This window comes from Dreissena polymorpha, chromosome 2, assembly GCF_020536995.1.
Source record: "Dreissena polymorpha isolate Duluth1 chromosome 2, UMN_Dpol_1.0, whole genome shotgun sequence".
NCBI classification, from domain to species: domain Eukaryota; kingdom Metazoa; phylum Mollusca; class Bivalvia; order Myida; family Dreissenidae; genus Dreissena; species Dreissena polymorpha.
Window position 1 is genome coordinate 23566590 of NC_068356.1, and position 11208 is coordinate 23577797.

The window sequence follows — 11208 nt, forward strand, 5'->3', positions numbered from 1 at the left end:
CCCCCTACCCACCCCCCTCCAATTTTTTTTTAACATCTTATAAATTGCCACACCCCATACCTTATTACCCCCTTCTCACCCCCACCTCCCCCCATACCCCCCAATTTTTTTTTAAACATCTAATAAATTACCACACGACCGACATTTAGCCCCCTCGCACTCCCCCCCTACCCCCCCTACCCCCCCCTATACCACCGGGCACCCACCCCCCTAATTTTTTTTTTTACATGTAAAGCAATTACCTACCAAACCCCATCCCACATTATACCCCCCTCTCACTCCCCCCCTACCCCCCCCCCTAACTCCCCACCCCCACCCCCCCATTTTTTTTAAACATCTAATAAATTACCCCACCCCCACATTATTACCCCCCCTCATCCACCCCCACCCCCACCCCCCTACAGGCCCCGCCCCCCACCGCCCCCTCTCCGCCCAATTTTTTTTTAAACATCTTTATAAATTACCCATTTTTATTTAAACATGTAATAAATTACCCCACCCCATATTATACCCCCCTGTCACCCCCCACCCCCCTTACCCCCCACCCCCCACCCCCCCCAATTTTTTTTTTAAAAACATCTAATAAATTACCACACCCCACATTATACCACACTCTCACTCCCCCACCCACCCCCAATTTTTTTTTAAACATCTTATAAATAACCCCCCCCCACATTATTACCCTCTCTCACCCCCCTTACCCCCCACCTCCCAATTTTTTTATGTCCCCCACTACAGTTGTGGGGGACATATTGTTTTTGCCCTGTCTGTTGGTCTGTTGGTCTGTCTGTTGGTCTGTTTGCGCCAACTTTAACATTTTGCAATAACTTTTGCTATATTGAAGATAGCAACTTCATATTTGGCATGCATGTGTATCTCATGAAGCTGTACATTTTGAGTGGTGAAAGGTAAAGGTCAAGGTCATCCTTCAAGGTCAGAGGTCAAATATATGTGGCCAAAATCGCTCATTTTATGAATACTTTTGCAATATTGAAGATAGCAACTTGATATTTGGCATGCATGTGCATCTCATGGAGCTGCACATTTGAGTGGTGAAGGTCAAGGTCAAGGTCATCCTTCAAGGTCAGAGGGTCAAATATATGTGGCCCAAATCGCTTATATTATGAATACTTTTGCAATATTGAAGATAGCAACTTGATATTTGGCATGCATGTGTAATCTCATGGAGCTGCACATTTTGAGTGGTGAAAAGGTCAAGGTCATCCTTCACAAGGTCAAGGTCATCCTACAAGGTCAAACATCATATAGGGGGACATTGTGTTTCACAAACACCTCTTGTTTTAAACAATATAATAAATTACATACAACCACCCCCACATTATTACCCCCCCTCTCACCCCCCCCCTACCCCCCACCCCCCCCCCCCCCCCAATTTTTTTTAACATCTTATAAATAACCAAACCCCACATTATACCCCCTCTCACTCCCCCTACCCCCACCCCCCCACCCCCAATTTTTTTTAAACATCTAATAAATTACCACACACCCACATTATACCCCCCTCTCACTCCCCCCTACCACCCCACCCCCCACCCTCCCCCCCCCCAAAAAAAAAATTGTTTTTTAAACATCTAATAAATAACCACACCCCACATTATTACCCCCTCTCCCCCCCCACTCCACCAACCCCCCCGCCCCCCACCCCCCCCAAAAAAAAGTTTTTTAAACATCTAATAAATAACCACACCCCACATTATTGCCCCTCTCACCTCCCATCCCCCTCCATCCCCCCACCCCCCCCCCCCAATTTTTTTTTAAACATCTTATAAATTACTAAACCCCACATTACACCCCCCTCTCACCCCAACCCACCCCCCAATTTTTTTTTATTTTTTTTAAACATCTCATAAATTACACCACCCCACATTATTACCCCCTCTCACCCTCTTCTACCCCCCCATCCCCCCAATTTTTTTTTAAACATCTTATAAATTACCAGACCCCACATTAAACCCCCTTCTTACCCCCACCCCCTCCATTTTTTTAAACATTAATAAATTACAACACACCACATTTTACCCCCCTCTCACTCCCCCCCTACCCCCCTACCCCCCACCCCTCCCCATTTTTTTAAACATCTAATAAATGACCACTCCCCACATTATACCCCCTCTAACCCCCACCCCCCCCCCCCGATCCCCCCCCCCAATTTTTTTTTTAAACATCTTATAAATTACCACACCCCACATTATACCCCCCTCTCACTCCCCTCTTGATCATGACTGGCAGATGACCCCTATTGATTTTCAGGTCACTAGGTCAAAGGTCAAGGTCACAGTGACTCGAAATAGTACAATTGTTTCCGGATGATAACTTACATTAGGTCAAAGGTCAAGGTCCCAAAGACAAAAAACGTATTCACACAATGGCTGCCACTACAACTGACAGCCCATATGGGGGGCATGCATGTTTTACAAACAGCCCTTGTTTGTATTATATCCCTCTAAAAATATTACTTCCCTTGTAAAAATTATCTGTACCTGCCAAATGATAAAAAAAATTAAATGAAAGCGGCGCAGTAGGGGGCATTGTGTTTCTGACGAACACATCTCTTGTTTGCTCAAACTTGATGAAACTTGCTTAGAGGGTCTATTTTTACAAGTACAAACCCGGTTCAAGTAGCGTCAAAAACTGGTATAGACCTGGTTCGAGTAGGGTCAATCTTGATGAAACTTTTTCAGAATGTTAATCTTGGCAATATCTAAACCAAACTCGATTACTATGTCAGATCTTGGGAACAAATTTTACCTTTAAATGTAAGCTTGTTAAAACCCGAGAGGCCATGTTTTTGGCTCAGTCTTGATGAAACGCGAATGATGCCTTGGAATCTTTTATCCAATGGGGTAAAACGCAAGGTTAATGCGTATAAAAACTAAAATAACACTTAAGAAGCAACATATATGACTGGCCATAATGTTTATATCTGGGTCAATTGGTGGCTATGGTCTTTGACAATTGGTGTAACTTGAACTCTGGTTGTCGCGCTTAAGGTCCAACATGACCCTTCAGTTTCTCTTTAACCATACTAGTATATGGAATAGGCACCAACGTCATTTGTCTACTTTGACCTTGTTCTTTGAGATAACATCACGTCGAATACAAACGATTTCAAGTTAATACAAGTGTTAAATCGGAAGCATGCTCACGCAATTCATTTAGAGTCACGTGGCTATATCAGGGTGGTAGGTGTTTTTTGTTTATGTACTTAACTTAGACGATAGCTTTAGCCCTCGGGCTTTTATATCAGCAGCGGGCCGATGATAGAGGTCAGACGCAGCTGTGCTGATGCAATCGTTGACCGGAATAATTATACTTCGTTTTTTCACTAAAACTTCTTTAAAAATAAGCTTAACATAGTTTTTTTTTCCATCTGTTTAAGCAATTTGTGACGCTTCTCGATTGATGTAATTTCTGGGACGAAACATACAAGTTAAAGTGATATTATGCGCATTTTTCACTGTTGAATTGAGCTGAAAAGAATTAACAGGTCAATAGAGTTAGTTAAAATGTGGTAACTGACCAATTATCTGCAACTCATCTTGCTACCAGTTGTTTATAAAAAAATAAATATTATATTCGATATTTAACATGACTGTACAGTCCTCTAAGCCGAGCAGAACTGTCTTTTTATTAGGATCGGAGATAGTGTTCGTGTCGGAGATAGTGTTCGTGTGTCGTATGAACGAATCTGCACTAAAATTACATTTAGATTCACATCGTACATGCATGATCAGCTGTCAACGAAAGTACGATTGATATTCAAATGCATTATTTTTCTCTTTCAGGGATATTGTTTTAGTATGCTGATGCTGCATTAACAAATATAAGTGTATATGAAGTGAAAACATCAAAAATAAACAACGGTTGCGATAGACACCTATAAACATAGCATATACTGTTAGATGCGCATAATATCACTTTATAATTGACTGTCTGGACTTTCGGTACAACAATGATGACGTGGTTGTAAATGACTCTGACCAATCACTTGCTTTTGTTAATCGTAATTTGGGTCAGAATGGTTTAAACCGAAAATGGAAACGCATATTATTGTATTTTTATTATTATAAACATTGGAGTGACGTTGCAATTGAATTATATATCAAACATTTAGTAAGTTTTTCTTTGTCGATCTACACTACCTGCAAAAGAACACCGGTAAAACTGTTCAGGGCTATATCGTGGGCCAATATATAATCACCACTAGATGAGTGATGTTGAACGTACACTTCGTCCCCTTGCTTCAGTTCAGTGATGGTCGTCTCGGAAGAGCAGTCGGCATACGATGGATCCCCAGCAAGTACTTTGCCAATCAAGCTTCCATTATTCATCAAATCGAGGACTATATAATGGCCCGTGTCCGAGCAAGCGGACACAGCAAACAAGTAAGTCCCGTTGAAAGGTGCAAGAAAGCCTCCGAAATGTCGGTGGTAGGCATTCCCAACGTTTAGTTGCACGTCGTCGTAGACGATGCGCTGATTCGGACCGGGCTTAAGAACATTGGTCAGATGAGCTTTAAATGCAATCGGCCCATGACCTGTAAATAGATCAACAAACTAATTAAAATTGAGACTGAAATTATCTATATGTCTTTTGTAAGCACAATTAATATTATTCAGATTTATTTCGATGGTTAGTCTGTGTCTTGGTTGGAAAAAGACTTGTCATACGCTGAAGCAACATGATTACCATTTTATGTAAAACGACCGAGAACAATCATAACCGCACTGCATATTTTCTGAATACTCACGTAGTTTGGCGATCTCGGCTTTATTTTCATTGACTTGATTTGTAAGCGCATCCAGTCTTTGTACAAGCTCAGGAATATCCGGTTCGGCAACAAATCGCTCTACTGCGCCATTTGCGACAGCAACACATAAACAAACAAACCAAGCAACAACCTGCGTCATGATGAACATCAACGACTGTAGTGTGACTCCGAGGTATATCGTGACTTTTATTCTAGTTTGTGATGCCATATTCAGGTTCTTATCTCGAATGTAGTGAACTCATATTTTGGGACTTAATTAAATGGGCACTGAATAAAACTTCTTACCCGACAATAAAAAATGTAAATTTGAGTAAAATAAAAAATAAACTGCACGTTTTTCTGTCAATCTATTTCATTTTTTATGCATCTTGATACAAAACAAAACCGATCAATCCTAAATATCTAATTATCCGCAGATAATAATGTCCTTGCGGACAAGAGGCCGCATTATGTGAAGATCCGGAGTGTGTCCCAGGACGCTGGTAATGCGAAAACTTTTATAACAGATGGCACTTCGATATCAGGCAACAACAAAAGCCACGTGCTAGACCTGAGTTCTACAACTTGTTTTTATTTATGTTCAGTTCATTTTGTTTTCAGACACGAACTATTTTGTGTCCGATTATAATGCACTTCGTATTGCGAAGGAAGAAATTTGCGGAAGAACGGAGGATTATATGTAAAACACGGTACAATGCCATCGATAACCAGCATGAACTGAATGATCAGTACATATTTCAACTAAATACAAAAACTTAGAAATAAATCAAGAACGTGTTAACTATTCGATTTAAAAGATCAGTATGTATATTAATGATACGACATGTAGACTTTGTAGTTTACTTCCGTATTTGAGGGAATTCAAATGTTAAATGTCTTATTCCACATTTTCATGGAAACTTCTTTAGCCGATCATCTCTATGACAATTGCACTTCGGTACCCGATTATCCGACACTTATGAACAGATTTCATGCACTATTTTTAGTGAACCAGAAATGTAAAATTCGCCGTTGAATACTGTAATAGTAAGCAGACAATAATGTACAATTTCTGAGCTGGCGTAAATTAAAAACGACTCACCGAACATTTGCTTCATTTGATTATCCCTTTCGAATATGATTATGATTTTGTTTTTCATGGCATATTCAATAAAATAACTTGGGGATTAAAATATGACCATTTTAGCGTGAAGTTTCAATTTATTTTGTCTTATATCGACTGTAACGTTGACGCGTATAAACATTGCTCTCGATGTCTGCTTCCTTGTTACTACAACGGTACTCTCGCCGTCTGTAAGATATCAGAGTAAAACATTAATTTTGTTAAGTATCCATTATCCGAGGTGTTCTTTATCGTGAATCTAAGTGTCTACAACAACATGCATACCACCTTTAAAATCATGGTCTATCTTCGTTTATATTTTATTGAATACCATAAAAAAATCAGTATTTTGAGCACAGTTATTTCTCTACATGTTAGAATAGAAAACACCTTGGTAAGTAAAGGAACAACATAAATAAACGCATTTCAAGTAGACGATAAAAGTCGGATATCAGAGTGCCCGATATGTTGAGAGTTTCCGTTATCCGACGTCTCCTTTATCGGGAATCAAAGGTTCTACACAACCATGTATACCACCAAGTAAAACATGCTCCTATCTTCGTTCATATTTCAGTACTTTCAAAATTTCAGCATTTGAAGCACAGTAATGCACATACATGATGGAAAAGCAAACACTGTATTTCAATATTATTAAGTATTTTTTATTTTGTTGAAATATGCACGGATCATCCAGTTTTCACTAGAATGTTTTCATATTTTAACATTCTTCTTTGAATTTTTTTCTTCACAATGCAAAAGGGTTTACCGTTTATCAACTCTACCATGTTCCGTTTCTTAAAAACTAATATTAAAGATATATATTTAAAAAAAGAGGAAATTACCTTTTGCGCGTGGCTTTTGGTTTTCTTTGTTATCGAAGTACCATCTATTATCGAAGTACCCGTATGACCGGCGTGCCGAGCACTCCTACCTTATGTTGCTCATAGACTCAAGAAATTTGGGACTAATTTTGAATTATAGCTGCAATTTCCAGCTATAATTTTAGCTTGAAAATTATCAAAGTGTACGAGTGAATGTCATTGATTTAATCGCTGACAATATTTGACTTTGCATTACTAACAGCCATCCTATTCAGATTGATGTCGGCGGTGTTCGGTTAGAAGTGCTGTGCAGTATAGGCACGGCGCGTATATTGATCATGTCATCTAGAGTCCGTGGTATAGGTCGTCGGACAATAAAAGATAACAACGGGGCAATCATTCATGTTCTAGAAAAATAGAATAGTATTTGATTGAATGCATGTTCAAATTGAAGTATATTTATTCGAACAAATTGAATTATATTTATTCGAAGTATATTGATTGTCTTTCGTATACTAGTAATATTGTTATCTTAAGACAATAAGATTAACATAATCTTTATAGTATTTGATGGATATGCAAATTATACGATTATACGACCAGTTTTTCTTGCAATCAGCCATGTAGTTTAACACAATTTCATACAGTGCGCGTAAAACATGTATAACATATGTATCCAATAAAACACAAAGAACGTTTGCTCGGTTATCACAATAATTTCATCTGAATATTATTTTACATTTTTGTGACGAGTTCAACCGTCAACACATCCGGATTCTTTGATAACGGTTGTCACTTAGATAACAGAGAACAAAAAAGCCTATGCGCTAGATGAGATATCCGTTCTATTTTATAAATAAATATTTTTGCTCTGTTTGTTTGGTTTTCAGACACGGAACATTGTTTGGCCGATTAAAGGGTCCTTTTCACAGATGTTGGCATTTATTGAAGTTTGTCATATAACTGTTTGTATTGATAAATGTAAACATTGGATCTAAAGAGCTCGTTTCAAAACAAGAAAACTTAAAGAAAGAAAAAAGTAACCCCAAAACTGGTGCTCGAACCACTGACCCTCTTAAGTAAAAGTCTACCGCTTAGACCACTCGGCCATGCGTGCTCATACAATAACTGATGTATTTTTTTTACTTTATATAAACAATCCTCGTCGTATCCCAACGACAACAACAGAACTCTCCAAATTATTCAATCGTTTGGTGTTGCAACGCTTAATAATTTTCACGTTTTTAAATCGTCAAGAGATGTATATAATGGATATTTTATGGGAGGCGGAAAACTACAACGGGCGAGGCATGGTCAGGGGTGATAACCCCAAAAAAGGGTTATGGTAAGGGTAAGAGTTAGGGGTCGGGTTAGGGTTAGGGTTTGGTTTAGGCTAACCCAAACCCTAACCCGACCCCTAACACTAACCCAAACCCTAACCCTAACCCTCTTACCCCCCCTTGCGCAATACCATACCATGCCTCGCCCGTTGTAGTTTTCCGCCTCCCATATTTTATAGCACGGGAAATGTTCAGTATTACTGTTTCCTCACAAATATCACAATTACAACTAAAATGTGCGAATCTGAAACATTTTATTTTAATTTTGTCAATTTACCAAAACGTGAAAAGGCCCCTTTAATTCAAATAAATTGTATAGCACTTCGAATTTCAAAGAAAAATAAATTCGCAGAGAAATGGATGATTTCTTATTGAAAAAAAAAACACACGACAAAAGTCCATCGAAAATCAGCATGAACTATGATCGGTACATTTTTTACAAAACAAAAAGTCTTGGAAATAAATCAAGAACGTTTTTATTTGAATAAAAAATCAATATGTTTATTGTTACAACATGTTAAATTTGTAGTTTAATTGCGTATTTGAGGAAATAAAAATTTAGACATCAGTGTCTTCTTTATCATCAGGTTGCGTTTCAATGTCAGTGTTTTGTACCAACTGGCTGTGACGTCGATGTGGCGGTGTCGCGTGAAAGACCGAGAAAAGCGTCAGACTCACACAAATTCGCATGCGTAGTGGAATAAAATGAGCCGCGTTCTGAGAAAACTGGGCATAATGCATGTGCGTAAATTGCGTCCCAGATTAGCCTGTGCAGTCCGCACAGGCTAATCAGGGACGACACTTTCCGCTTTTATGGTATTTTTAGTTTCAAGGAAGTCCCTCCTTACCGAAAATCATGTTTAGGCGGAAAGTGTTGTCCCTGATTAGGCTAATCTGGAACGACACTTTACGTACATGCATTAAACCCAGTTTTCTCAGAACACGTCTCAATTAAATACTATTACTATTGACTCATGGCATTCATTTCATCATATTCCACGCAGAACTAATATTACAATTGATCTTCAAATTTACCATAGTTCGTTCGCGTGTATTTTGAAACGACATTCATTAAACAATACAACGGCGCAGCTCGATGTTGCAGTTGATACAGGATGCATTTTAGTGTGATTTGTTTTGTCGCATGGTTTAGTTTTATTCGGTCATTTTTGTTTCTGACTTTATTTGGTGCTTTACTCAACAGTGTTTAATTTCGCTGCTCACATCCTTTTATGTAATATATTTTCCAGCGTTAACTCAAAGTTCAAAGCTCCAAGTTCTGCGAACTTAGGCCTCTCGCATATTTTAAGAATACTATTTAAACATTGCAAGTAAATCGGATTCAGTCATGTTGGTTGCCTCTCCTGGCGCTGCCATCTGTGTCAAGGTGACAATATATGGCACCGTTTGCGACATCGATACAATATCAGACTTATTATACATTAAATTGCATTATTTAGAGCTCATGGCTTCTTTTGTTAAAATGTTTACAATACAGACAAAAATTCAGAATTGAAATAAATAAAACTTCCACCAGATTTGCAATATAAATTTTAAATGTAATAAATTCTTCAACTTATAAGACAATACAATAATAATTATCTATTGAACAAAAAAAACAACACAAGTTGCACTGTATATATGAAGAATAATAACTAAAGAGACACTAATTCTGAATATTAATGAAAAAATGATGCAAGCAATTTAATTTCACATGTTTAAATCATTGACAGTTAAATGCCTTAATATTAACTGACTGGAAATGAAATCAGAATCTTAAAGCAAGCGGAGGATTAAGGAACTTGCTAAATATATCAGCTCTATATTTTTGGGGCACTTTATATTTGATCAAGGAGTGCTGTATCAGTACGGAATACCGTAAGGACCATCGTGGTTACACATTAAAATGCGATGATGCGATAGTACGATGGCGACAATGCGATAGTACGATGACGACAGTGCAACAATATGATGGCGACAGTGCGATAGTACGATGGCGACAATGCGATAATACGATGACGACAGTACGATAACGCGATACTTCGATGACGACAATACGATAATACGATGGCGACAGTGCGACGATACGATGGCGACAGTGCAATAGTGCGATGGCGAGAATGCGATAGTGCGATAATACGATGACGACAGTGCGACAATTCGATGGCGACAGTGCAATTGTACGATGGCGACAATGCGATAGTGCGATAGTACGATGGCGACAATGCGATAATACAATGACAACAGTGTGACAAGACGATGGCGACAGTGCGATAGTACGATGGCGACAATGCGATAAAACGATGACGACAGTACAATAACGCGATAGTACGATGGCGACAGTGCGATGATACGATGGCGACAGTACGATATGACAACGGCATCGTCGCCATCGTACTATCGCACTGTCGCCATTGTATTGTCGCACTGTTGCATTGTCGTCATCGTACTATCGCGTTGTCGCCATCGTACTATCGCATTTTTGCCATCGTACTATCGCATTGTCGCCATCGTACTATCGCGTTGTCGCCATCGTACTATCGCATTGTCGCCATCGTACTATCTCACTATCGCATTGTCGCCCTCTGGATTTTAATGTGTAACCACGATGGTCCTGACGGTATTCCGCAGAAGAACTCTGTCAATTAACTTGATTAGTGAACAATGAAAATGAACAACACAACCCTGAACTATGAACAATCACAACACTCTCACATAGTATTCTAAAGAAAGTATTTAAACCACAAAACAGCATAATTTATTAATCGAAAAATAAAGAAATTTACACTAAACTGGTATGAAAATGCTGTTAAAAAACTTGTTTCCAGAAACTGATTTTTTCGTGAGACAGTGACAGAATTATATCAATCAATATTTAAACTAAACACTCATTTATACTGATTATATATACTTAATATACTGATTATGAATCAATGAAATACTTTAAGGCAACGGAAAACATGTTGGGTCTCAATTGATAATGCAACAGGCACAGTTATAAAAGCAAAAAGCTATTATCAAAGTTTCTAAACTTTTACTGATGAAAACTTAAGGGCTGCGAAATTATATGGCACGGCAGAATTAAAATACTAATGTCAACAAACTAGGACTATACGTATATCAATAAATGAAGATATACAATTATAAACGTAA

At 38.5% G+C, this 11208-nt stretch overlaps 1 protein-coding gene across 1 annotated transcript; it reads right to left on the reverse strand.

The window, feature by feature from the left end:
* Positions 1–4066: 4066 nt before the first annotated feature.
* On the reverse strand, positions 4067–4977 carry LOC127870312 (heavy metal-binding protein HIP-like). Its single transcript, XM_052412946.1, has 2 exons — positions 4772–4977; positions 4067–4558 (listed from the first exon to the last, which is right to left on the reverse strand). The coding sequence occupies exons 1-2, from the start codon at positions 4938–4940 to the stop codon at positions 4155–4157; spliced, it is 573 nt and encodes a 190-aa protein (XP_052268906.1). The 5' UTR covers positions 4941–4977; the 3' UTR covers positions 4067–4154.
* Positions 4978–11208: the final 6231 nt, after the last annotated feature.

Bases quoted from the DNA above. Each gene is read 5' to 3' on its own strand.
- LOC127870312 (XM_052412946.1), bottom strand. From the start codon at position 4,940: ATGTTCATCATGACGCAGGTTGTTGCTTGGTTTGTTTGTTTATGTGTT. The intron at 4,559-4,771 runs GTGAGTATTCAG...ATCTATTTACAG, and splicing joins AGCCGAGATCGCCAAACTAC to GTCATGGGCCGATTGCATTT.